This window comes from Rhinopithecus roxellana, chromosome 22 (genome assembly GCF_007565055.1).
Source record: "Rhinopithecus roxellana isolate Shanxi Qingling chromosome 22, ASM756505v1, whole genome shotgun sequence".
NCBI classification, from domain to species: Eukaryota; Metazoa; Chordata; class Mammalia; order Primates; family Cercopithecidae; genus Rhinopithecus; species Rhinopithecus roxellana.
The window spans coordinates 5,870,894-5,896,114 of record NC_044570.1 but is presented as its reverse complement, the minus strand read 5'-3'; the positions used below and the strand labels follow the sequence as shown (position 1 = coordinate 5,896,114).

Genomic DNA, 25,221 nt, shown 5'->3' with positions numbered 1-25,221 from the left:
AGGGGAGGGGGAAGGAGGTGGAGGAGAGGGGGAGGGGAAGGTGGAGGGGGAGGGGAGGGAAGGGATAGGTGGAGGGGAGCGGAGGGGGAAAGGAGGTGGAGGGGAGGGGAGGGGGAGGTGGAGGGGAGGGGAGGGGGAAGGAGGTGGAGGGGGAGGGAGGGGGGAAGGAGGTGGAGGGGGAGGGAGGGGGGAAGGAGGTGGAGGGGAGGGGAGGGGAAGGTGGAGGGGAGGGGAGGGGAGGGGAGGGGAAGGTGGAGGGGAGGGAAGAGGGGAAGGAGGTGGAGGGTAGGGGGAGGTGGAGGGGAGGGGAGGGGGAAGGAGGTGGAGGGGGAGGGAGGGGGAAGGAGGTGGAGGGGAGGGGGGAAGGAGGTGGAGGGGAGGGGAAGGGGGAAGGGAAATGGCAGGGGGAGGGGAGGGAAGGGATAGGTGAAGGGGAGGGGAGGGGGAAGGAGGTGGAGGGGAGGGGGGAGGGGAGGGAAGGGAAGGGATAGGTGGAGAGGAGGGGGAGGTGAAGGGGAGGGGGGAAGGAGCAGAGGGGAGGGGGAGGGAGGGAAGAGAAAGGAAAGGAAGGGAAGGGCTCAGCTCAGCCCTGTGTGTGGTACTCCTGACCCTGGATTGATTGTGTGTGTGTGTGTGTTTGTGACAAGCGTATCTTTTAAAATCGAGCGTCACTGTGCTTCCTGCCTGTAATCATTTCCCTAATTTCCTTTCTGCCTGTTTAAAATCGAGGGTGACCTCTGCTTATGAGTCACGAGCGATCTGTTGGTGGCAGGTTCCTGAGGACCTCACTCTCCACTCCTGTTTCAGGCATGGGACGGTTCGTTCTGCTGGGGGCAGCTGCTGTCTTTCTGCTGGGAGGCTGGATGGCTTTGGGGCAAGTGGGAACAGGTAAGTTTTCACCACTGGCCTGCATAAAATATCCTTTATGTAAGCGCCCTCTTCTTGTCGTATTTTGGTTTGTGGTTTCCTTTGCAACCAGGCACTGTTTGTTTTGTAAAACTTAAACAAGGAGTGTGGAAGTTTCTTTTTTCTTTTCTTTTCTTTTTTTTCTTTGATACGGAGTCTCGCTCTTGTCGCCCAGGCCGGACGGCAGTGGCATGATCTCGGCTCACTGCAACCTCCACCTCCTGGGTTCCAGCAATTCTCCTGCCTCAGCCTTCCAAGTAGCTGGGACGAAACGTATTTATAAGTAAATACATGAATAATAACTGTATTTATTGCTCCTGGAATATCCACTGCTTATATGCCCTTTCGGTGGCCAGAACTAGGAACTGTATGTGTGCGTGTGTGTGTTTATCTATGATTGATTGATCAGTAGATATATTCATTTTTAATCTATCCGTCAATTTATCTCATCTATCTTTTCCCATTCATCATCCATCCATCCATCATCCATCTATTATTCATTGATCCATCCACCAATATATCCATCCACCCATCCATCAAACTATCCATCCACTCATACATTCACCCACCCATCAACCCACTCAGCCATCCATCCAGCCATCCTTTTATCCATCCATCCACCATCCACCCATCTATTATCCATCCATCCATCCATCCTCCCTTCCACCATCCACCCATCAACCATCCATCCATCCATCCATCCATCCATCCATCCTCCCTTCCACATCCACCCATCATCCATCCAGCCATCCATCCACCTATCCTTTCATCCATCCATCCACCCATCCATCCACCATCCACCCATCTATTATCCATCCATCCATCCATCCATCCTCCCTTCCACCATCCACCCATCAACCATCCATCCATCCATCCATCCATCCTCCCTTCCACCATCCACCCATCATCCATCCATCCATCCATCCACCTATCCTTTCATCCATCCATCCACCCATCCATCCACCATCCACCCATCTATTATCCATCCATCCATCCTCCCTTCCACCATCCACCCATCATCCATCCATCCATCCATCCACCTATCCTTTCATCCATCCATCCACCCATCCATCCACCATCCACCCATCTATTATCCATCCATCCATCCATCCATCCTCCCTTCCACCATCCACCCATCAACCATCCATCCATCCATCCATCCATCCTCCCTTCCACCATCCACCCATCATCCATCCATCCATCCATCCACCTATCCTTTCATCCATCCATCCACCCATCCATCCACCATCCACCCATCTATTATCCACCATCCATCCATCCTCCTCACCACCTCCACCATCAACCATCCATCCATCCACCATCCCTCCACCATCCACCCATCATCCATCCATCCATCCACCATCCTTTCATCCATCCATCCACCCATCCCACCATCACCCATCATCCATCCACCTCCCTTCCCATCCCATCATCCATCCCATCCACCATCCATTCATCCATCCATCCCACCAACACATCCATCCATCCACCCATCAAACCATCCATCTACCCATGCATTCACCTACACTTTTATCCATTTATCCATCCATCCATCCATCCATCCATCCATCCATCCATCCATGTACGCATCTACATATCCATATATCCATGCATCCATCCATCCGTCTACCCACTCACCTATCTGTTCATCCATTTATCCATCCATCCCCTCACTCATCCACCCACCCATCCACCCACCCTTTCATCCATCTATGCATCCATCCATCCATCCATCCACCCACCCACTCACCTATCTGTTCATCCATTTATCCATCCATCCTGTCACTCATCCACCCCCCCATCCACTCACCCTTTCATCCATCTATGCATCCATCCATCCATCCATCCACCCACTCACCTATCTGTTCATCCATTTATCTATCAATCCACTCACTCATCCACCCACCGATCCACCCACCCTTTCATCCACTTATCCATCCATCCATCCATCCATCCACCCACCCACCATCCATCCACCAATACATCCATCTATCCATCCATCAAACCATCCATCCACCCATGCGCTCAGCCACACTTTCATCCACTCATCCATCCATCCATTCACCCATCCATGTACACATCTATGTATCCATCTCTCCATGCATCCATCCACCCATCCACCCATTCAACTATGTATCTGTTCATCCATTTTTTCATGCATCCAGTCACCCATCCACTCACCCATCCACTTGCCTTCCATCTATACACCCACCTGTCCATTGATTCATCCATCTACCCACCCATCCCTATCTGTGTCTGTCTAACTATTTCTATCATCATCTATATAATTCTCTCTAACATTACTGTCTATGTATCTATGTATGTATGTATGTATCTATCTCTATCTATCCTCCAGATACCTCCACTTAAAACCCAGCATGACAAGGTTCACTGTAGCCTGTCTTTCCAAACCTGTAACTCACTTCTTTGACAGTGAGAGACTTGGTTTGCCATTATCCAAAATATCATTGCATGTTTGCTCAATTCTAAAATATTCCCATTCCCCATGTTCAGAATTACAAACCCAGACTTCTTGAAACGTCGAAGCTACTGAAGTCTGAGCAACCTTCTAAGCAAAGATAGACATACTTCTTTAGAGTTGGTCCATTACTGTTATTTTATTTTATTTTAGTTTATTTTGATACAGAGTCTTGCTGTGTCGCCCAGGCTGGAGTGCAGTGACACGATCTTGGTTCACTACAACTTCTGCCTCCTGGGTTCAAGCCATTCTCCTGCCTCAGCCTCCTGGGTAGCTGGGATTACATGCGCCTGCCACCATGCCCAGCTCATTTTTTGTGTTTTTAATAGAGACGGGGTTTCACCATGTTGGCCAGGCTGGTCTTGAACTCCTGACCTCAGGTGATCCACCCACCTCGGCCTCCCAAAATGTTAAGATTACAGACATGAGCCACCGCGCCCAGCCGGTCCATTTCTGAAGTTGGTGTGTGTGGTGTTTTGAAAAAGACAGTCAGGTGGATCGATGGGGACACTTTCCGATGCCACCTTAGGTATCCACAGGGGATGTGTCACTGGATACATGATTGATGCTCGTATCTGTGCATGGCACTAGTGGGCAAAGATTACCTTTTGCAAAAACAGACAAAAGCAGCCGGGCACAGTGGCTCATGCCACTGTGGTCAGGAGATCGAGACCATCCTGGCTAACACAGTGAAACCCCGTCTGTACTAAAAACACAAAAAACTAGCCAGGTGTGGTGGCGGGCACCTGTAGTCCCAGCTACTCAGCAGGCTGAGGCAGGAGAATGGTGTGAACCTGGGAGGCGGAGGTTGCAGTGAGCTGAGATCACACCACTGCACTCCAGCCTGGGCGACAGAATGAGACTCTGTCTCGAAAAAAAAAAAAAAAGCAACTATAATTGTACCCTTGTTGACTTGTCTCTGGGGTTTTTGCAAAGGGTAAGGTCCACCCACTAGTGGCTTGCACAGATATGAGCATCAATCATGTATCCAAGGACACATCTTCTGTGGATATGTAAGGTGGCATTGTCTCTTCTGGACCAGCCTTTATGTATTCTGCAGCTCTTGCTCAAGGAATTAACGGGTAACTCATGCATACAAACCTTGGTGTTCTCTGTCCTTTGACTTTTTATTTATTATTTTTTGAGACGGAATCTAGCTCTGTCACCCAGGCTGGAGTGCAGTGGTGCAATCTCGGCTCACTGCATCCTTCTCCCAGGTTCAAGCGATTCTTCTGCCTTAGCCTCCCAAGTAGCTGGGATTACAGGCACCCACCACCACACACGGCTAATTTTTGTAGTTTTAGTAGAGACAGTGTTTCACCATGTTGGCCAGGGCTGGTCTTAAACGCATGACCTCAGGTGATCCACCTGCCCCAGCCTTCCAAAGTGTTGGCATTACAGGCATGAGCCACCGCACCCAGGCAGACCTCTGTTCTTTTATTATTTATTTATTTATTTATTTTTGAGATGGAGTCTCACTCTGTCACCCAGGCTGGAGTGCAGTGGCACAATCTCGGCTCACTGCAACCTCCACCTCCCGGGTTCAAGTGATTCTCCTGCCTCAGCCTCCCGAGTAGCTGGGATTACAGGTGCCCACCACCATGCCCGGCTAACGTTTTGTATTTTTAGTGGAGATGGGGTTTCTCCATGTTGGCCAGGATGGCCTCAATCTCCTGACCTCATGATCCATCTGCCTCGGCCTCCCAAAGTGCTGGGATGACAGAGGTGAGCCACTGCGCCTGGCCAGATCTCTGTCCTTTTAAACCAGCATCTGCTTCTTAGGACGAAAGTGCTAGCTTCATGCTGTAAGTTTCTAGCTCTTTGTAGAGTTGCCTCGCCGGGCACGGTGGCTCACGCCTGTAATCCCAGCCCTTTGGGATTCAGGAGATCCAGACCATCCTGTTCAATATGATGAAACCCCGTCTCTACTAAAAATGCAAAAAATTAGCTGGGCATGGTGGCGGGCACCTGTCATCCCAGCTACTCGGGAGGCTGAGGCAGGAAAATCGCTTGAACCCTGAGGTGAAGGTTGCAGTGAGCCGAGATCGCGGCACTGGACTCCAGCCTGGGCGACAGAGAGAGACTCCATCTCAAAAACAACAATAAATTAAAAAATAAAAATAAAAAGTAAAATAGAGTTGCCTGACAGTGAACTTCCTGCATCTCTCTGTGTCTAGGAGAAGGCGTAAAGATTCAGATCATCTACTTTAATTTAGAAACGGTGCAGGTGACATGGAATGCCAGCCATTACCCCAGGAGCAATCTGACTTTCCACTACACGTAAGTGGCCCCACCCTGGAAAGCAAACCCCACAGCCTCTGGGGCTCAAAATAGCTCTTCTGAGCCGTCAGCGATTGGGAATCGCTCGAGAACGAAAGTGTGAAGCGTCACACTCGGCAAGCCAGAATGTTTGTTCTGTGAAACCCTCAGCCCTCACCACAACCACAAGCTCATTGTCCCAGACCTTCTTGCCAAGGGATGGCTGACTCACGCGCAAAATCACCGACATTCTTTTTGTTTTTGTTTGTTTTTGAGTCGGAGCCTCGCTCTGTCACCCAGGCTGGAGTGCCGTGGCGTGATCTTGGCTCACTGCAACCTCCGCTTCCCGGGTTCAAGCGATCCTCCTGCCTCAGCCTCCTGAGCACCTGGGATGACAGGCACCTGCCACCACACCCAGCTAATTTTTGTATTTTTAGTACAGACGGTGTTTCGCCGTGTCGGCTGGGCTGGTTTCAATCTCCTGACTTCATGGGATCCACCCGCCTCGGCCTCCCAAAGTGCTGGGATGACAGGCGTGAGTCACGACGCGAGATTAAGAAAGAGATTTGTTCACCTAGGGCTGTGGGTGAACTTGAAATCTTATCTGCTAGGCAGCCAGGGAAGGAAAGATTGTGTCTGAAACATGTCACAGCCTTACCCAGGGCTGCGTCCAACCCTGTGTCTCCCTGATGTGACTTTATTCTTATTTTTACCTTGGCTTAGTTACACACCCAGAAGTATGCGTGCGAACGTTGGAGGAAGGGTTTTTCCAGTACATTTAGTCATGGGTGCTTGATTCTTCAGTTTGATAGCAAAACCGATAAACGGGAAAGTGTCCAGAACAGGGAAATTTTAAAATGAAGTTACTTGGAAAGTAAGACTCACGCTGGGAGTAAGTTACTTGGAAAGTAAGACTCACACTCAGGCTGGGAGGCCGAGGTGGGCGGATCACCTGAGGTCAGGAGTTCAAGACCAGCCTGGCCGATATGAGGAGACGCTGTCTCTGCTGAAAATACGAAAATTAACTGGGCGTGCTGGCAGGTGCCAGTAATCCCAGCAACTTGCGAGGCTGAGACGGGAGAATCGCTTGAACCCTGGAGGCAGTGGTTGCGGTGAGCTGAGATCGCGCCACTGCACTCCAGCCTGGGTGACAGAGGGAGATTTCATCTCAAAAACAAACAAAAAAAACCAGTTCCTGAGCCAGGAATTCCCCCCGGACATTGTTGACGAGGAATAAGCCACTTGGTTTCACGCTGGGTGACATTTTGTTTTCCCTGTGCAGAAAAACCAGACTGATATATGATCTTGGCACGTTCTTTTATTTTTTTGAGATGGAGTCTCGCTCTGTCACCCAGGCTGGAGTGCAGTGGCGCGATCTCAGCTCTCTGCAACCTCCGCCTCCCAGGTTCTAGCGATTCTCCTGGCTCAGCCTCCCCAGTAGCTGGGACTACAGGCACCTGCCACCTCGCCCGGCTACTTTGTTTGTATTCTTAGAGATGGGGTTTCCCCCATATTGGCCAGGCTGGTCTTGAACTCCTGACCTCGTGATCTGCCCGCCTCGGCCTCTCAAAGTGCTGGGATTACAGGTGTGAGCTACTGTGCCCAGCCATTCTGTTACCATAAAGACCCTCCTGAAAGCAGGAGTTTCCTAAGGTGCCATAACAAAGCACCATACGCTAAGCAGTTAAGATCCACAGTTATTCTCCTAGTTCTGGAGGCCACAAGTCCAAAATCAAGGACAGAACTCTCCTCCCTTCACAGGCTCTAGGGGAGGATCCTCCTGCCTCTCCCAGCTCCTGGGGTCTCCAGGCGTCCCTGGGCTTGTGGCTGCATCACTCCAGTCTCTGCCTCTGTCTCCACGTGGCCGTCTCCTCTGTGTCTGTGTCTCCTCTTCTGTCTCTTAGAAGGACACCTGTCATTGCATTTAGAGCTCATCCTACTCCAGGGTGATCTCATGTCAAGATACTCAACTGAATGACACCTGCAGAGACCTTCTTTCTAAATGAGATTCTATTCACAAGTCTACGGGTTAGGACATAGACGATCTTTTGGACGTCACCATCCCAATCCATTGCAATTGTGTTTGGTTCTTTTTGGAGCCTCTAGGGGAGGCTCCTTCCTGCCTTTGTCAGCTGCTGGGGGCTCCAGGCATCCCTGGGCTTGTGGCCGCATCACTCCAGTCTCTGCCTCCATCTCTACATGGCCTTCTCCTCTGTGTCTGTGTCTCCTCTTCTGTCTCTTAGAAAGACACCTATGACAGCATTTTGCATGTAAGGACCATCTGCTTCAGGACAAGGTAATCTCCAGATTGACCTTATTTACATCTGCAAAGACCTCTGTGTCTCCTCTTCTGTCTCTTAGGACACCTGTCATTGGATTTAGGACCCAGCCTCATCCAGGAGGATCTCATCTCTAGATCCTTTACTTAATTGCATCTGCAAAGCGCCTATTGCTGAATAAGGCCTTATTCCAGGTCTGGGCGTTAGGACACGGACAGATCTTTCTGAGGGACACAGATCAATCCACTACAGCTGTATCCCGTTGCCTCCAGAGGCTCAAGGGGAGGATCCTTCCTGCCTCTTCCAGCTCCTGGGCGCTCCAGGTGTCCCTGGGCTTGTGGCTGCATCACTCCAGTCTCTGCCTCCATCTCCACGTGGCCTTCTCCTGTGTGTCTGTGTCTCCTCTTCTGTCTCCTAGAAGGACACCTGCCATTGCATTTAAGACCCCCCCCCCAATCCAGGATGATCTCATCTGACACTCCTTCACTTAATCGAACTGCAAAGACCCTATTGCTGAATAAGGCCTTATTCCAGGTCTGGGCATTAGGACATCGGCAGATCTTTCTGACGGACACATATTAATCCACTGCAGCTGTATCCCGTTGCCTCCAGAGGCTCAAGGGGAGGATCCTTCCTGCCTCTTCCAGCTCCTGGGGGCTCCAGGTGTCCCTGGGCTTGTGGCCGCATCACTCCAGTCTCTGCCTCCATCTCCACGTGGCCTTCGCCTGTGTGTCTGTGCCTCCTCTTCTGTCTCTTAGAAGAATATTTTTCACTGTATTTCTTTGCTATCTCATAAAAATATTCTAATTGGATTGAGGGCTCACATTAATCCAGGAGGATTTTTAAATTTTTTTTTCTTTTGAGGCAGAGTCTTTCTCTGCCGCCCAGGCTGGAGTGCAGTGGTGTGATCTTAGCTTGCTGCAACCTCTGCACCGTGCCGGAGGCCATGGTGAGAATGCAGCCTGAAGCAACGGCCATTAGATTTGTTAAATGCTGTTTTAAGAAATGTCCAGGCTGGGCGTCGTGGCTCACGCCTGTCATCCCAGCATTTTGAGAGGCTGAGGCAGGAGGATCACCTGAGGTCAGGAGTTGGAGACCAGCCTGGTCAACATGGCGAAATCCCGTCTCTACTAAAGACACAAAAATTAGCTGGGCTTGGTGGTGGGCGCCTGTAATCCCAGCTACTCAGGAGGCAGAGGCAGGAGAATCGCTTGAACCCAGGAGGCAGACATTGCAGTGAGCCGAGATTGCGCCACTACACTCCAGCCTCAATGACAGAGCAAGACACTGTCCAAAAGGGGAAAAAAAAAAAAAAAAAGGTCAGCGTGCTAGCTCACACCTGTAATCCCAGAACTTTGGGAGGCCGAGGCGGGTGGGTCACCTGAGGTCAGGAGTTCAAGACCAGCCTGGGCAACATGGTGAAACTCCGTCTCTACTAAAAACACAAAAATTAGCCAGGCGTGGTGGCAGGCACCTGTAATCCCAGCTACTCAGGAGGCTGAGACAGGAGAATCTCTTGAACCTGAGAGGTGGAGGTTGCAGTGAGCTGACATTGCGCCACTGTGCTCCAGCCTGGCGACAGGGTGAGGCTCTGTCTCAAAAAAAAAAAAAAAAAAAAAAAAAAAAAAAGCCCGGCGTGGTAGCTCACACCTCTAATCCCAGCACTTTGGGAGGCCAAGGTGTGTGGATCACCTGAGGTCAGGGAGACCAGCCTGGCTAACACGGTGAAACCGTGTCTCCAGTAAAACTACCAAAATTACCTGGGCATGGTGGCGGTTGCCTGTAATCCCAGCTACTCAGGAGGCTGAGACAGGAGAATGGCTTGAACCCAGGAGGCGGAGGTTGCAGTGAGTTGAGATTTTGCACCATTGCACTCCAGCCTGGGCGGCAAGAGCAAGACCCCATCTCTAAATAAATAAATGAATAAAAAGCACTGTTGCTAAATGGTCATTTTAAACCCCAGATTGAATCCAGATGAGGCCTATGACCAGTGCACCATCTACATTCTCCAGGAAGGTCACAATTCGGGGTGCCTCCTAGACGCAGAGCAGCAAGACGATATTCTCTATTTCTCCATCAGGAACGGGACGCACCCCGTTTTCACCGCCAGTCGCTGGATCTATTATTACCGTAAGTATTGTAAAGCCAGCTCACCATGCTTGTCGGTACTTCCTTCACCTTATTACCCCAAGGGCTGAAAACCAAGCTCCTGCAAACCGCGGGATCCATGATGACCGTTAACTCTTGAAAAGCAAGCTCACCATGCTTTTCAGTACTTCCTTCAGCTTATTACCATAAGTACTGAAAAGCTCGTGCAAATCGCCGGATTCATGATTACCGTAGCTATTGAAAAGCAAGCTCCGCACACTTTTCAGTACTTCCTTCAGCTTATTGCCGTAAGTACTGAAAAGCTCGTGCAAATCGCCGGATTCATGATTACCGTAGCTATTGAAAAGCAAGCTCCGCACACTTTTCAGTACTTCCTTCAGCTTATTGCCGTAAGTACTGAAAAGCTCGTGCAAATCGCCGGATTCATGATTACCGTAGCTATTGAAAAGCAAACTCCGCACACTTTTCAGTACTTCCTTCAGCTTATTGCCATAAGTACTGAAAAGCTCGTGCAAATCGCCGGATTCATGATTACCGTAGCTATTGAAAAGCAAGCCACGCTTTTCAGTACTTCCTTCAGCTTATTGCCGTAAGTACTGAAAAGCTCGTGCAAATCGCCGGATTCATGATTACCGTAGCTATTGAAAAGCAAGCTCCGCACACTTTTCAGTACTTCCTTCAGCTTATTGCCGTAAGTACTGAAAAGCTCGTGCAAATCGCCGGATTCATGATTACCGTAGCTATTGAAAAGCAAGCCACGCTTTTCAGTACTCCCTTCAGCTTATTACCGTAAGTAATGAAAAGCAAGTTCATGCCAGTAGCGGGATCAATGATTACCGTAACAATTGAAAAGCAAGCTCAGCACCCTTATCAGTACTTTAAATTCACGCAAATCGCCGGATCCGTGATGACCGTAGCTATTGAAAAGCAAGCTCACCACGCTTTTCAGTAGTTCCTTCAGCTTATTACCGTAAGTAAGGAAAGGCAAGTTCATGCCAGTCACAAGTTCACGCGGGATCAATGGTTACCGTAACAATTGAAAAGCCAGCTCAGCCCACTTTTCAGTACTTCTTTCAGCTGATTACCCTAAGTACTGAAAAGCCATCTCATGATAGTCGCTGGATCAATGACTACCGTAACTACTGAAAAGCAAGCTCAGCATACTTTTCAGTACTTCCTTCAGCTGATTACCGTTAAGTACTGAAAAGCTCATGAAAATCGCCGGATCCATGATGACCGTAGCTATTGAAAAGCAAGCTCACCATGCTTTTCAGTACTTCCCTCAGCTTATTACCATAAGTACTGAAAAGCAAGCTCATGGACCATTGGCCACTGGAGCCCAGTGCCCAGTTCCTGACTCCAAGTGAGGAGAAACCGGCCTTCTAGAAAGTTCCCTCTTACACACACACTGGTCGGGGATGAACCTGCCTCCAGTGGGGAGACCACATGACTATGATTTAAGGGAATTAATTAAAGCTTCGGCACGGTGGCTCACCCCTGTAATCCCAGCACTATGGGAGGCCAAGGTGGGCGGAGCACTTGAGGTCTGGAGTTCGAGACCAGCCTCACCAATATGGTGAAACCCTGTCTCTATTAAAAATAAAAAATAAACAAAATTAGCCGGGCGTGGTGGCGCACGCCTGTAATCCCAGCTATCCGGGAGGCTGAGGCAGGGCAATTGCCTGAACCTGGGAGACAGAGGCTGCAGTGAGCCAAGATCACACCAGCCTGGCCGATTTATAGATTCATCGTTGAAAAATACATAAGACCGGGTGTGGTGGCTCACGCTTTTCATCCCAGTACTTTGGGAGGCCGAGGCAGGAGGATCACCTGAGGTGGGGAGTTCGAGACCAGCCTGACCAACATGGAGAAATCCCGTCTCTACTAAAAATACAAAACTAGCCGGGCGTGGTGGCGGGCACCTGTAGTCCCAGCTACTCAGGAAGCTGAGGCAGGAGAATCGCTTGAACCCGGGAGGCGGAGGTTGTAGTGAGTTGAGATCCAGCCACTGCACTCCAGCTTGGGCAACAAGAGGGAAACTTCATCTCAAATAAATAAATAAATAAAATAAGGGAATTAGAGATGCTGCCCTCTGGTGCCCTGCCTACACACACACACACACACACACACACACACAGACACACACACACACAGGGAGCAGGAAATACTCTCTCACCATCATCCCACTCACTGGATTTTTCATCTTTTTTTTTTTTTTTTTGAGAGAGAGGGTTTTGCTCTGTCGCCCAGGCTGGAGTGCAGTGATGCAATCACAGCTCACTGCAGCCTCCACCTCCTGGGCTCAAGCGATCCTCCCGCCTCAGCCTCCAGAGTAGCTCAGACCACAGACACACACCACCATGCCTGGCAAACGTTCTCATGTTTTGTAGATCTGGGGTCTCACCATATTGCCCAGGCTGATCTCGAACTTCTGGGCTCAAGAGATCCTCCTGCCTTGGCCTCCCAAATTTCTGGGATGACAGGCATGAGCCACTGCACCTGGCAGGTTTCCTTATGTGCGCGGAGAACTGGCTGTAGGGAAACCCTCTTTCCAAAATGTTTCTTCTTTATCCCAGAATTCTGGAAGGCTGTGGCTCTTTTTTCCTTTTTTATTTTTTAGAGGTGGGGGAAACAGATCTGTTTCAGAATCCCGTGAGAACTGCGAACTCTTTATTCGTGAAATTACTCATAGATACTGGATGTGTCTCCTGGGTTATAATAGGTTACCACAAACGGGAGGTTTAAAACAACAGAAACTTATTCTCTCCCAGTGAGATGGACGTGTCTGTGAGCCGCATTCCCTCCGGAGGCTCTAGGGGAGGATCCTTCCTGCCTCTCCCAGCTCCTGGGAGCTCCAGGCGTCCCTGGGCTTGTGGCCGCATCACTCCAGTCTCTGCCTCCGTCTCCACGTGGCCTTCTCTGTGTCTGTGTCTCCTCTGTCTCTGAGAAGGACACCTATTGTTGCATTTAGAATGCTTCGTTCTCCGGTATGACCTCATCTTAACTAACTAAATGCACCTACAAGGATCCCCTCCCCCCCCACTTTGTTTTGAGATGGAGCCTCGCTCTGTTGCCAGGCTGGAGTGCAGTGGCGCGATCTCGGCTCAATGCAACCTCCACCTCCCAAGTTCAAGCAATTCTTCTGCCTCAGCCTACCGAGTAGCTGGGACTACAGGCGTGTGCCACCATGCCTGGCTAATTTTTTTTATTTTTTTTAGTAGAGACGGGGTTTCAGCCATATTGGCCAGGCTGGTCTCAAACTCCTGACCTTGTGATCCACCCACCTTGGCCTCCCAAACTGCTGAGATTACAGGCGTGAGCCACTGTGTCCAGCCAGATGGAATTTTTTTTTTTTTTTTTTTTGGATAGAGTTTCGTTCTTGTGGCCCAGGCTGGGTGCAATAGCATGATCTCGGCTCACGACAACCTCTGCTTCTGGGGTTAAAGCGATTCTCCTGCCCCAGCCTCCCGAGTAGCTGGGATTACAGGCATGTACCACCACGCCCGGCTAGTTTTGTATTTTTAGCAGAGACAGGGTTGCTCCATGTTGGTCAGTCTGGTCTCGAACTCCTGACCTCAGGTGATCCACCTGCCTCAGCCTCCCAAAGGATCCTATTTTTAAATACAGTCTCATTCAGAGTTTCTGGGGAGTTGGGATTTTAACATGTATTTTTGTGGGGGACATAATTTAGCCTGTAACAGACACACAGGACATTTTCCACAGAATTTTAGAGAGTTCCTTCACAAACCTACAGGTTCTCAGAGCTCTGGTGGAAGCTTCTTCTGTAAAAGTAATGAAGACAGGTGAACCCCAAGCCCCACAAGATATTCAGGGAAGGGAGGGGTACACGCTAGAGAAAGGGGATGAAGTAAGCCTGTCACAGTCAGCTCAGAGAGGAGGGATATCACTGTCTGCAACATGAAGGTTCTGTTATTTCTTCTCAGTAAAGCCCGGTTCGCCGAAGCAGGTGAGCTTTTCGTGGCATCAGGACGCGGTGACGGTGACGTGCTCTGACCTGTCCTACAGGGGTCTCCTCTATGAGGTTCAGTACCGGAGCCCCTTCGACACGGAGTGGCAGGTGAGCCGGGCGGCCGTGACTCAGGGCGATGGTGGCTGAGCGTCCCCCAGGTGCGGGCTGTGGGATTCGCTGTTCAGTCAGACCCCCGGGTCCCCTCTGTCTACACCTGCCTGAATTCCACTCTGCTGTTTCTTCCTGAGAGAGCTCTAGTCCAGCTCGCATTTCTCTCTGTGTCTCTGAGGGGTCTCCACAGAAAGATAACTAATAATATGTCTGTCTGTCTGTCTATCTATGTATCTATCTATCTATCTATCTATCTATCTATCTATCTATCTATCTATCTATCTATCTATCTATGTGTCTATCTGTCTATCTATCTATCTATCTATCTATCTATCTATCTATCTATCTATCTATCTATCTATCTATCTATGTGTCTGTCTATCTATCTATCTATCTATCTATCTATCTATCTATCTATCTATCTATCTATGTGTCTATCTATCTATCTATCTATCTATCTATCTATGTGTCTGTCTATCTATCTATCTATCTATCTATCTATCTATCTATCTATGATCTGTCTATCTCTATATCATTCTCCCTTTCAATTTATCTGTCTATCCATATCATTCTATTATATCTCTCTCTATCTCTTTCAATCTATCATCTATGTATGTATGTATGTATGTATCTACCTATCTCATTCTATTTTATCTGACTCTCTATCTATCTATCTATCTATCTATCTATCTATCTAATCATTCTATTTTACCTCTATCTCTATCTTTCAATCTATCTATCTATCTATCATTCTATTTTATCTCTCTCTAGCTCTTTCAATCTGCTATCTGTCTATCTCATTCTATTTGATGTGTCTTTCTCTTTCAATCTATCATCTATCTATCTATCTATGTCATTTTATTTTGTCTCTGTCTTTCAATCTATCATGTATTTTATCGATTAACTCTCTTTGTTCTCTCTATTGCTCTATCCATATCTATTTTATGTACCAACTCTTTTATCTATCTATGTACTATCAATAATCTATGTATATCATCCCTATCTAGCTCATCTGTCTATCATCTCTATCTACCTGTCTATTATCTCTCTTTATTCTACCATCTACTATGCTATCTATGTATTTATCTATGTATGTATCTATATATCTATCTATCATCTATCTGTATCTATTTATGTATCATCTGTCTACTTCTCTCTATCATCTGTCTATGTATTATCTGTCTATCTATCTATCTATCTATCTATCTATCTATCTATCTATCTATCATCTATTTATCTCTCTATCATCTATCTATCGTCTATCTATGTATCATCTATCAAGTCTATCATCTCTCTGTTTTATCTATTTATCTATCATTTCTTTATCTACCTCTAGTCATACCTCTATCTCTACATATCTGTCTCTCTACACACACACACAGACACACACAGACACACAAACACAGGCACACAGACACACACACAGACACACACAGAAACACAGACACGCACACACACAGACACACACAGAAACACAGACACGCACACACACAGACACACACAGAAACACAGACACACACACACACAGACACACACAGAAACACAGACACACACACACAGAGACACACACAGACACACAGACACGCATACATAGACGCAGACGCAGACACACACACAGACACACACAGACAGACACACACAGAGTCATGTGCTGCCTGAGGACCTTTTCGTCATCAGCAGACAGCATGTATCACGGTAGTCCTCTGTGATTATCACGGCTGTCCTGTGCGGCTGTCCCAATTAGTTTCTTCTATACCCTATTCTTCCTGTAGCTTTTCTATGTTTAGATATGTTTAGATACACAAATACTTGCGTTAGGTTTGCCTACCGTATTCAGTACAGTAACGTGCTGTACAGGTGCGTAGCCCAGGAACAATGTGCTATACAGCCTAGGTGTGCAACGGGCTAGACCAGCGAGGTGTGTCTCAATAAACTCTACAATATTCTCACAATGGAGAAGTCACCTCACAAAGCATTTCTCAGAACATGTCCCATCGTTAAGCAATGCATGACTGTATATCTACATATATGTGTGTGTACATACTTTTAGTAGAAATGGAGTTTCACCATGTTGGTCAGGCTGGTCTCGAACTCCTGACCTAGTGATACACCTGCTTCGGCCTCCCAAAGTGCTGGGATGACAGGCGTGAGCCACCGCGCCCGGCCTAATGAAATCTTTAAGAGTCATCCAAGGGTGGTTGAAAGAATATTTAGTCATAACAGCAGTGCCTACAACCAAATACAAAAATTAGCCGGGCGTGGTGGCAGGTGCCTGTAATCCCAGCTACTCTGGAAGCTGAGGCAGGAGAATCGCTTGAACTCGGGATGCGAAGTTTGCGGTAAGCTGAGATCATGCCACTGCGCTCTAGACTGGGGGACAGAGCGAGTCTCTGTCTCAACAACAAAAACAACAACAAAAACAAGTGTTACTGTATTGCTGAATCTGTAGTTGTCGTAGTTGGAATAAAAGTCTGCAGAGAGGGAGGACGCAAACAACAGAGTGAAAACATGTGGGAGTAGGAACCTTGTGCAAATCCCAGGGGGTGTACAATGAAAGGTCCCAGTGAGAGGCGAAGCCAGCTGGACTCCTGGGTGGTGAGGACTTGGAGAACTTTTCTGTCTTACAAGAGGTTTGTAAAATGCACCAATCACTACTCTGTAAAAACGCACCAGTCGGTGCTCTGTGACTAGCTGGAGGTTTGTAAAATGCGCCAATCAGTGCTCCATAAAAATGCACCAATCAGCGCTCTGTGGCTAGGTAGAGTTTTGTAAAATGCACAAATCACTGCTCTGTAAAAATGCACCAATCAGCGCTCTGCGGCTAGCTAGAGGGTTGTAAAATGTGCCAATCAGCACTCCGTAAAAACACACCAATCAGCACTCTGCAGCTAGCTAGAGGTTTGTAGAATGCACCAATCAGCAGGACATGGGCGGGGACAAATAAGGGAATTAAAAACTGGCCACCCCAGCCAGCAGCGGCAACCCATCTGGGTCCCCTTCCACACTGTGGAAGATTTGTTCTTTCCGTCTTCACGATAAATTTTCAGTCTTCACAATAAATTCTCGCTCTTCACAATAAATCTTGCTGCCCACTGTTCGGGTCCGTGCCACCTTTAAGAGCTGTAACCCTCACTGAGAGGTCCACGGCTCCATTCTTTTGTTTTTTTGAGACAGAGTTTCGCTCTTGTTGCCCAGGCTGGAGTGCAGTGGTACAAACTTGGCTCACTGCAACCTCTGCCTCCCGGGTTCAAGCCATTCTGGTGCCTCCGCCTCCCAGGTAGTTGGGATTACAGGCATGCGCCACCAAGCCCGGCTAATTTTTTTGTTTTTTGAGACGGAGTCTCGCTCTGTCGCCCGGGCTGGAGTGCAGTGGCCGGATCTCAGCTCACTGCAAGCTCCGCCTCCCGGGTTTACGCCATTCTCCTGCCTCAGCCTCCCGAGTAGCTGGGACTACAGGCGCCCGCCACCTCGCCCGGCTAGTTTTTTGTAGTTTTTAGTAGAGACGGGGTTTCACCGTGTTAGCCAGGATGGTCTCGATCTCCTGACCTCGTGATCCGCCCGTCTCGGCCTCCCAAAGTGCTGGGATTACAGGCTTGAGCCACCGCGCCCGGCCTGCCCAGCTAATTTTTGTATTTTTAGTAGAGACCGGCTTTCTCCATGTTGGTCAGGCTGGTCTCGAACTTGCGACCTCAGCTGATCTGCCCACCTTGACCTCCCAAAGTGCTGGGATGACAGGCGTGAGCCACCATGTCCGGCCTTGCAGCTTCATTCGTGAAGTCAGCGAGACCATGAACCCACCGGAAGGAAAACTCCAGACTCAGGTTACATCACTAATCATTGTGTGTGTGTGTGTGTGTGTATGTGTGTGTGTGTGTCTGTTTCTCCAGTCCAAACAGGAAAATACCTGCAATGTCACCATAGAAGATTTGGATGCTGAGAAGTGTTACGCTTTCCGGGCCCGGGTGAAGGCCATGGAGGATGTATATGGGCCAGACACGTACCCGAGTGACTGGTCAGAGGTGACGTGCTGGCAGAGAGGCGAGACTCGGGGTAATGTTTGTTACGCAGCAGTGCCGCCTAACCTTGTCACCGGACTGGAGTAGCCATAGCCACCGACGCTGTCCTGCCTTCTTGGGAGGTGGGAGGGAGGGTGTGTTTGAGCAGAGCATGTGTCTGAGCAAGCTCAGTCTTCTCCAATCTTCCAGGGCTCCATCTGAAAGCAACAAGCAATTCCGCTCCTTGCTTCGCTCCCTACCTGCTTTCACTCGGGCTAGTTTTCCTTCTTTTGTTTTTTTTTTGAGACGGAGTCTGGCTCTGTCGCCCGGGCTGCAGTGCTGTGGCCGGATCTCAGCTCACTGCAAGCTCCGCCTCCCGGGTTTACGCCATTCTCCTGCCTCAGCCTCCCGAGTAGCTGGGACTACAGGCGCCCGCCACCTCGCCCGGCTAGTTTTTTGTATTTTTAGTAGAGACGGGGTTTCACCGTGTTAGCCAGGATGGTCTCGATCTCCTGACCTCGTGATCCGCCTGCCTCGGCCTCCCAAAGTGCTGGGATTACAGGCTTGAGCCACCGCACCCGGCCCTTGTTTGTTTTTTTTTTTGAGACAGAGTCTCAGTCTGTTGCCCAGGCTGGAGTGCAGTGGCGCGATCTCAGCTCACTGCAACCTCCGCCTCCTGGGTTCATCCCGTTCCCTGCCTCAGCCTCCCGAGTAGCTGGGATGACAGGCGCGCACCACCAAGCACGGCTAATTTTTGTATTTTTAGTAGGGACAGGGTTGCTTCATATTGGCCAGGCTGGTCTCAAACTCCTGACCTTGTGATCTGCCCGCCTCAGCCTCCCAAAGTGCTGGGATTAAAGGTGTGAGCCACCATGCCCAGCCTTCAATGTATCTTTTCAGGGGGCATAATTTCAGGCGTACAACCACCAACAGCCAAAAGCAAGCTCTCCTATGCTGTAAAGACCCCCAGCAACCACAAGCCTCCAAAGGCTGCATGTGGAACCTGCCCTTCCTTCCTGGAAGTGTCTCTTTCCAGGATATTTTCCGTAGGAATCAACATTTGTTGACACTAACATTCATTTAAAAAAAAAATTAAGGCCCGTCTGTACTAAAAATACAAAAATGAGCCCGGTGTGGTGGTGGACGCCTGTAGTCCCAGCTACTGAGGAGGCTGAGGCAGGAGAATCACTGTATTAAATATACCAGACTGGGTTGGGCCCAGGGGTTCAAGCCTGTGATCCCAGCACTGTGGGAGGCCGAGGCGGGCAGATCACCTGAGGTCAGGAGTTCAAGACCAGCCTGGCCAACATGGAGAAACCCCGTCTCTACTAAAAAATAAAAAATTAGCCGGGCATGGTGGCGGGTGCCTGTCATCCGAGCTACTCGGGAGGCAGAGGCAGGAGAATCGCTTGAATCCGGGAGGTGGAGGTTGCAGTGAGCCGAGATCGCGCCGCTGCACTCCAGCCTGGGCGACAGAGTGAGATTCTGTCTCAAAAAAAAAAAAGAAAAAAAAAAAAGTAAGTAAAAGATTTGCTGACACTCATATTTGCAAAAACAAAACAAAGCAAACCAAAAACAAAACAACAAATAACGAAGAAGAAAAAAAACATGAAACGATGAGGAGGGTGGTTGGGGTTGAGCTGTACCATCATGTTGAAAACATACAGTAGCCTTTTCGTGTCGTTTCAGATTCGTGCCCACAGACACCCACGCCTCCCAAACCAAAGCTGTCCAAATTTATTTTAGTTTCCAGCCTGGCCATCCTTCTGATGGTATCTCTTCTCCTTCTGTCTTTATGGAAATTATGGAGGTAAGGAGGACACCTGCCACGCATGGGTGGAGGGTTTTCCTTCCAGAATATGTGTGAAGTGGGGGAAAAGATGAGTAGCCTGACAGAATCATTTCGCTGGGCTTCAGTTTCCATGCAATGTCCACTTTTCTGACAGTGCATTACAAGAAATTTCAGAGGGGCCGGGCACGGTGGCTGCCACCTGTAATCCCAGCACTTTGGGAGGCTGAGGCAGGCAGATCACAAGGTCACGAGTTTGAGACCAGCCTGGCCAATATGGTGAAATCCTGTCTCTACTAAGAATACAAAAATTCGGGCCGCGCGCAGTGGTTCATGCCCGTGATCCCAGCACTTTGGGAGGCTGAGGCAGGTGAATCACGAGGTCAAGAGATCGAGACCATCCTGGCCACCAGCGTGGCCAACATGGTGAAACCCCGTCTCTAATAAAAACACAACAATTAGCCAGGCGTGCTGACGTGCACCTGTCATCCCAGCTACTTGGGAGGCTGAGGTGGAAGGACGGCTTGAGCCTGGGAGTTTAAGGCTGTAGTGAGCTGCGACTGCACCACTGCACTCCAGCCTGGGTGACAGAGCGAGATTCCGTCTCTCAGAAAGAAAAGAAGCCCAGGTAAGCTGATGAGGGCAGCAAGAAGAATTGTACAGGGTCTAATATTGTGGTTGCTCCAGCTGTGACTGAATTTTCAGCTTTGAATCCAGTTAGAGATCTAGCCGAGACAATATTCTTTCAGACCACAGAGAGAGCTTTTCAAAGATGTGGAGGTTGAGTCACTTTCTTATTTATTTATGTGTATATTTATTTTGAGACGGAGTCTCACTCTGTCACTCAGGCTGGAGTGCAGGGGCGTGATCTCGGCTCACCGCAACCTCCGCCTCCCGGGTTCAAGCAATTCTCCTGCCTCAGCCTCTTGAATAGCTGGGACTAAAGGTGTGTGCCACCACGCCTGGCTAATTTTTGTATTTTTAGTAGAGACGGGGTTTCACCATGTTGGCCAGGCTGGTCTTGAACACCTGACCTCAGGAGATCTGTCTGCCTTGGCCTCCCAAAGTGCTGGGATGACAGGCATGAGCCACTGCACCTGGCCAACCTCCTCTTCTTATAAAGACCTCAGCCCTGTTGAAACAGATCCTCCCTAGTGACCTCATTTTACCATCATCACCTTTTTAGAGACCCCCTACCCCATTTCCAAATATAGTTTCATTGTGAGGTTGAGGATTAGAATTTCAACATAGGAATTTTCAAGAGTGACGGTCTCATTTCAGCCTGTCTCATCAACAAGGTGCAAATCATCACGTATTTAATGCAAATCCGTTGTGTGCATAGGACGTGGCTCACTGTCCATCACACCGTATTCCTGGTGGGAACTTTTATATTTTTAAGACAGTCTTGCTCTGTCACCCAGGCTGGAGTGTAAGGTGCGATCTCGGCTCACTGCAACCTCCACCTCCCGGGTTCAAGCGATTCTCCTGCCTCAGCCTCCCGAGTAGCTGGGACTACAGGCATGTGCCACCACACTCGGTTAATTTTTGTATTTTTTGCATTTTTTTTTTTTTAAGATGGAGTCTCGCTCTGTCACCCAGGCTGGAGTGCAGTGGCGCAATCTCGACTCACTGCAACCTCTACCTCCCGGGTTCAAGCGATTCTTCTGCCTCAGCCTCCCGAGTAGCTGGGACTACAGGCGTGCGCCACCACACCCAGTTAATTTTTGTATATTTTTTTAAGACAGAGTCTGGCTGTGTCGCCCAGGCTGGAGTGCAGTGGCACCATCTTGGCTCACTGCAACCTCCGCCTCCCGGGTTCAAGCGATTCTCCTGCCTCAGCCTCCCAAGTAGCTGGGGAGTTGAGTCATTTATTTATTTATTTTTTTATGGTATGTATTTATTTTAAGACAGAGTCTCGCTCTGTCACCCAGGCTAGAGTGCTGTGGCCGGATCTCAGCTCACTGCAAGCTCCGCCTGTCGGGTTCACGCCATTCTCCTGCCTCAGCCTCCCGAGTAGCTGGGACTACAGGCGCCCTGGCTCATTTTTTTCTTGTATTTTCACTAGAGATGGGGTTTCACCATGTTGGCCAGGCTGGTCTCGATCTCTTGACCTCAGGTGATCCGCCCGCCTCGGCCTCCCAAACTGCTGGGATGACAGGCATGAGCCACCGCGCCCGGCCTCCTGGTGGGAACTTTGTGAGGACCCCAGAGGCAGGGTCCCTGGGGAGGGTGAGGAGACACATGTATCCACGTGGAAGGCCGTTCTTCCCAGCCCTGCTTGGGGGACTGTGGCTGACCTGACCACATTCTCCGTCTCTGTTTCAGAGTGAAGAAGTTTCTGATGCCCAGCGTGCCAGACCCGAAATCCACCTTCCCTGGGCTCTTTGAGATACACCAAGGGAACTTCCAGGTATCTGCCCTCTCCTTGTGTCTCCTCTCCTCTCCACTAAGCGGGTGCACCGTGCCTGCACTCATTCTCCCTGAGCGACCCTTTTAGAGAACGGTATTTAGGGCCAGGCGAGGTGGCTCACGTCTGTCATCCCAGCACTTTGGGAGGCCGAGGCGGGTGGATCGCTTCAGGTCAGGAGTTCAAGACCAGTCTGGTCAATGTGGTGAAACCCCCCGTCTCTACTAAAACTACAAGAATTAGCCGGGCGTGGTAGTGCACGCCTGTCATCCCAGCTACTCTGGAGGCTGGGGCAGGAGAATCGCTTGAACCGTGGAGGCAGAGGTTGCGGTGAGCTGAGATTGTGCCATTGCACTCCAGCCTGGGTGACAGAGCCGGAGTCTGTCAAGAAAAAAAAAAAAAGGAAGGAAGGAAGGAAGGGAAGGAGGGAGGGAGGGAGGAAAGGGGGAGAGAGAAAGGAAGGAAGGAAGGAAGGAGGGAAGGAGGAAAAACAAGAAAGAAAGGAAGGAAGGAAGGAAGGAAGGGAGGGAGGGAGGGAGGGAGGGAAGGAAGGAAGGAAGGAAGGAGAAGGAAGGAATAGAAGGAGAAGAAGGAAAGAAAGAAAAGAAAAATGAAGAGAGAAAGAAAAAGAAAGAAAGGAAAGAAGAAATAAACGGGGCATGATCTCTGCTCACTGCAATCTCTGTCTCCCGCCGTCAAGCGATTCTCATGCCCCAGCCTCCTGGGTAGCTGGGGTGACAGGCACCTGCCACCACACCCGGCTTATTTTTGTATTTTTAGTACAGACGAGTTTTCACCATGTTGTCCAGGCTGGTCTCAAACTCAAGTCCACCCACCTCGGCCTCCCAAAGTGCTGGGATGACAGGCGTGAGCCACCGTGCCTGGCCTGTGTCTTGATTTTAATGCTGCTTGGTTGTGCCTGAATTTCAAAGAGAACAGGGTATAATGAAGCATGTCCAACTCTGACTTCTCATTATGTCTCAAACTAGGTTTTAAGATAACTTTGGAATCACCTTGACTGAGTGGAGAGTCCATCAGTCTGTTGGAGGGCTTAGAATTTTATTTTTGGGGGCCGGGCGCGGTGGCTCACGCCTTTGGTCCCAGCACTTTGGGAGGCCGAGGCGGGTGGATCACCCGAGCTTGGGAGTTTGAGAGCAGCCTGACCAACATGGAGAAACCCTGTCTCTACTAAAAATACAAAATTAGCCGGGTGTGGTGGTGGATGCCTGTCATCGCAGCGACTCAGGAGGCTGAGGCAGGAGAATGGATTAGAACCGGGCAGGTGGAGGTTGCGGTGAGCCGAGATCATGTCATTGCGCTCCAGCCTGGGCAACGAGAGTGAAATTCGTTCTCAAAAAAAACAAAAGAAGAATTTTATTTTTGGTTCAGAAGGGTATATCCGTTTCAGAGCCCCTGCACGCCCCAGACAACAGCTTTGGAGGGGACTTAGACCTCCCAGACGAGAGGGCTTTTCCTGTTCTACTGGGAATGGCGTTTGCGGGGGAGGCTGCCCAGTGCCGGGGAAGGATGTCTGTGTTGGGTACCCTGTGGACACTGTCTGTGGTATATCCGTTGTGTTCGAGCTAGAATGTTTCCTCCTGGTAGGAGTGGATCACAGACACCCAGAACGTGGCCCACCTCCCCAAGATGGCAGGTGCAGAGCCAGAAAGTGGCCCTGAGGACTCCCTGGTGGTCCAGTTGGCCAAGACGGAAGCCGACGCACCCAGGACGCTGGAGCCACAGACCGAGGAGAAAGAGGCTGCTGGGGGATCCCTCCAGCTTCCCCACCAGCCGCCCCTGCCAGGCGGTGATGTGGTCACTCTTGGGGGCTTTACCTTTGTGATGAACGACAGCTCGTATGTGGCCTTATGATGGACAGACGACTGTCAACGTCAACGTCAGGCTCCACGTTGACGTTTCAAGACCGGGGGGAAGGTCCCGGGGACTCCACACCACCATGGACGGGGATGGTCCCCTCCAGTGACGGTAGGGCTAGGAGCCTCTGAAGACCCAGCTTCGCTGCCTAAGGAAGGCACTCTTACGCTCAGTTTCCCCCACGTGGGTCTCTCTGTTCAAAGGCTTGATGGCGGATGGGAGCCGATGGCTGGAGGAGATGGTCTCTCAGTTGCCTTTTGTGCCTGAACATTGCGACATGAACCCCAAGGCAGGACGTCCAAAATGCTGTAAGACCGTCTTCCGCACTCTGTGAACCCCCAGTTCTGTCCATATTCCATGTCCATAGGACTGGATTCTCTGAGGATTTTTTGTTTGTTTGTTTGGAGACGGAGTCTCACTCTGTCGCCCAGGCTGGAGTGCAGTGGTGCGATCTCGGCTCGCTGCCACCTCTGCCCCCCGAGTTCAAGTGATTCTCCCGCCTCAGCCTCCTGGGTACCTGGCATTACAGGTGCCCACCACCAGGCTCGGCTAATTTTTGTATATTTAGTAGAGATGGGGTTTCACCATGTTGGCCAGGCTGGTCTCGAACTCCTGACCTCAGGCGATCCACCCGCCTTGAACTCCCAGAGTGCTGGGATAACGGGCGTGAGCCACCACGCCCGGCTTTTTTGTTTTGTTTTGTTTTGTTTTTGAGACAGAGTCTCGCTCTGTTGCCCGGGCTGGAGTGCAGTGACAGAGTCTTGGCTCACTGCAACCTCCGCCTCCCGGGTTCACGCAATGCTCCTGCTTTAGCCTCCTGAGTAGCTGAGACTACAGTCATGCACCACTGCACCTGGCTAATTTTTGCATGTTTAGTAGAGACGGGGTTTCACCACGTTGACCAGGCTGGTCTCGAATTCCTGACCTCAGGTGATCCACCCGCCACAGCCTCCCAAAGTGCTGGGATTACAGGCGTGAGCCACCTGATCCGGCTTTCAGAGGATTTTCTTATTTTTTTTTTCAACAATAAAGCATTTCATTT

General features: G+C 49.9%; 1 protein-coding gene across 1 annotated transcript; it reads left to right on the top strand.

The window, feature by feature from the left end:
* Positions 1-693: 693 nt before the first annotated feature.
* Positions 694-24,491, top strand: CRLF2 (cytokine receptor like factor 2). Its single transcript, XM_010364478.2, has 8 exons — positions 694-888; positions 5,563-5,665; positions 9,887-10,053; positions 13,977-14,110; positions 18,001-18,163; positions 19,798-19,918; positions 22,223-22,307; positions 23,910-24,491. The coding sequence occupies exons 1-8, from the start codon at positions 744-746 to the stop codon at positions 24,174-24,176; spliced, it is 1,185 nt and encodes a 394-aa protein (XP_010362780.2). The 5' UTR covers positions 694-743; the 3' UTR covers positions 24,177-24,491.
* The last annotated feature ends 730 nt before the right edge of the window (positions 24,492-25,221 follow it).

What these genes read in the sequence shown, in the direction of transcription:
- CRLF2 (XM_010364478.2), top strand. Translation starts at nt 744, where the DNA reads ATGAGTCACGAGCGATCTGTTGGTGGCAGGTTCCTGAGGACCTCACTC. An exon ending in AATCTGACTTTCCACTACAC is followed by an intron (nt 5,666 to 9,886) that starts GTAAGTGGCCCC and finishes TTTAAACCCCAG; the next exon opens with ATTGAATCCAGATGAGGCCT. An exon ending in TACACCAAGGGAACTTCCAG is followed by an intron (nt 22,308 to 23,909) that starts GTATCTGCCCTC and finishes TCCTCCTGGTAG; the next exon opens with GAGTGGATCACAGACACCCA.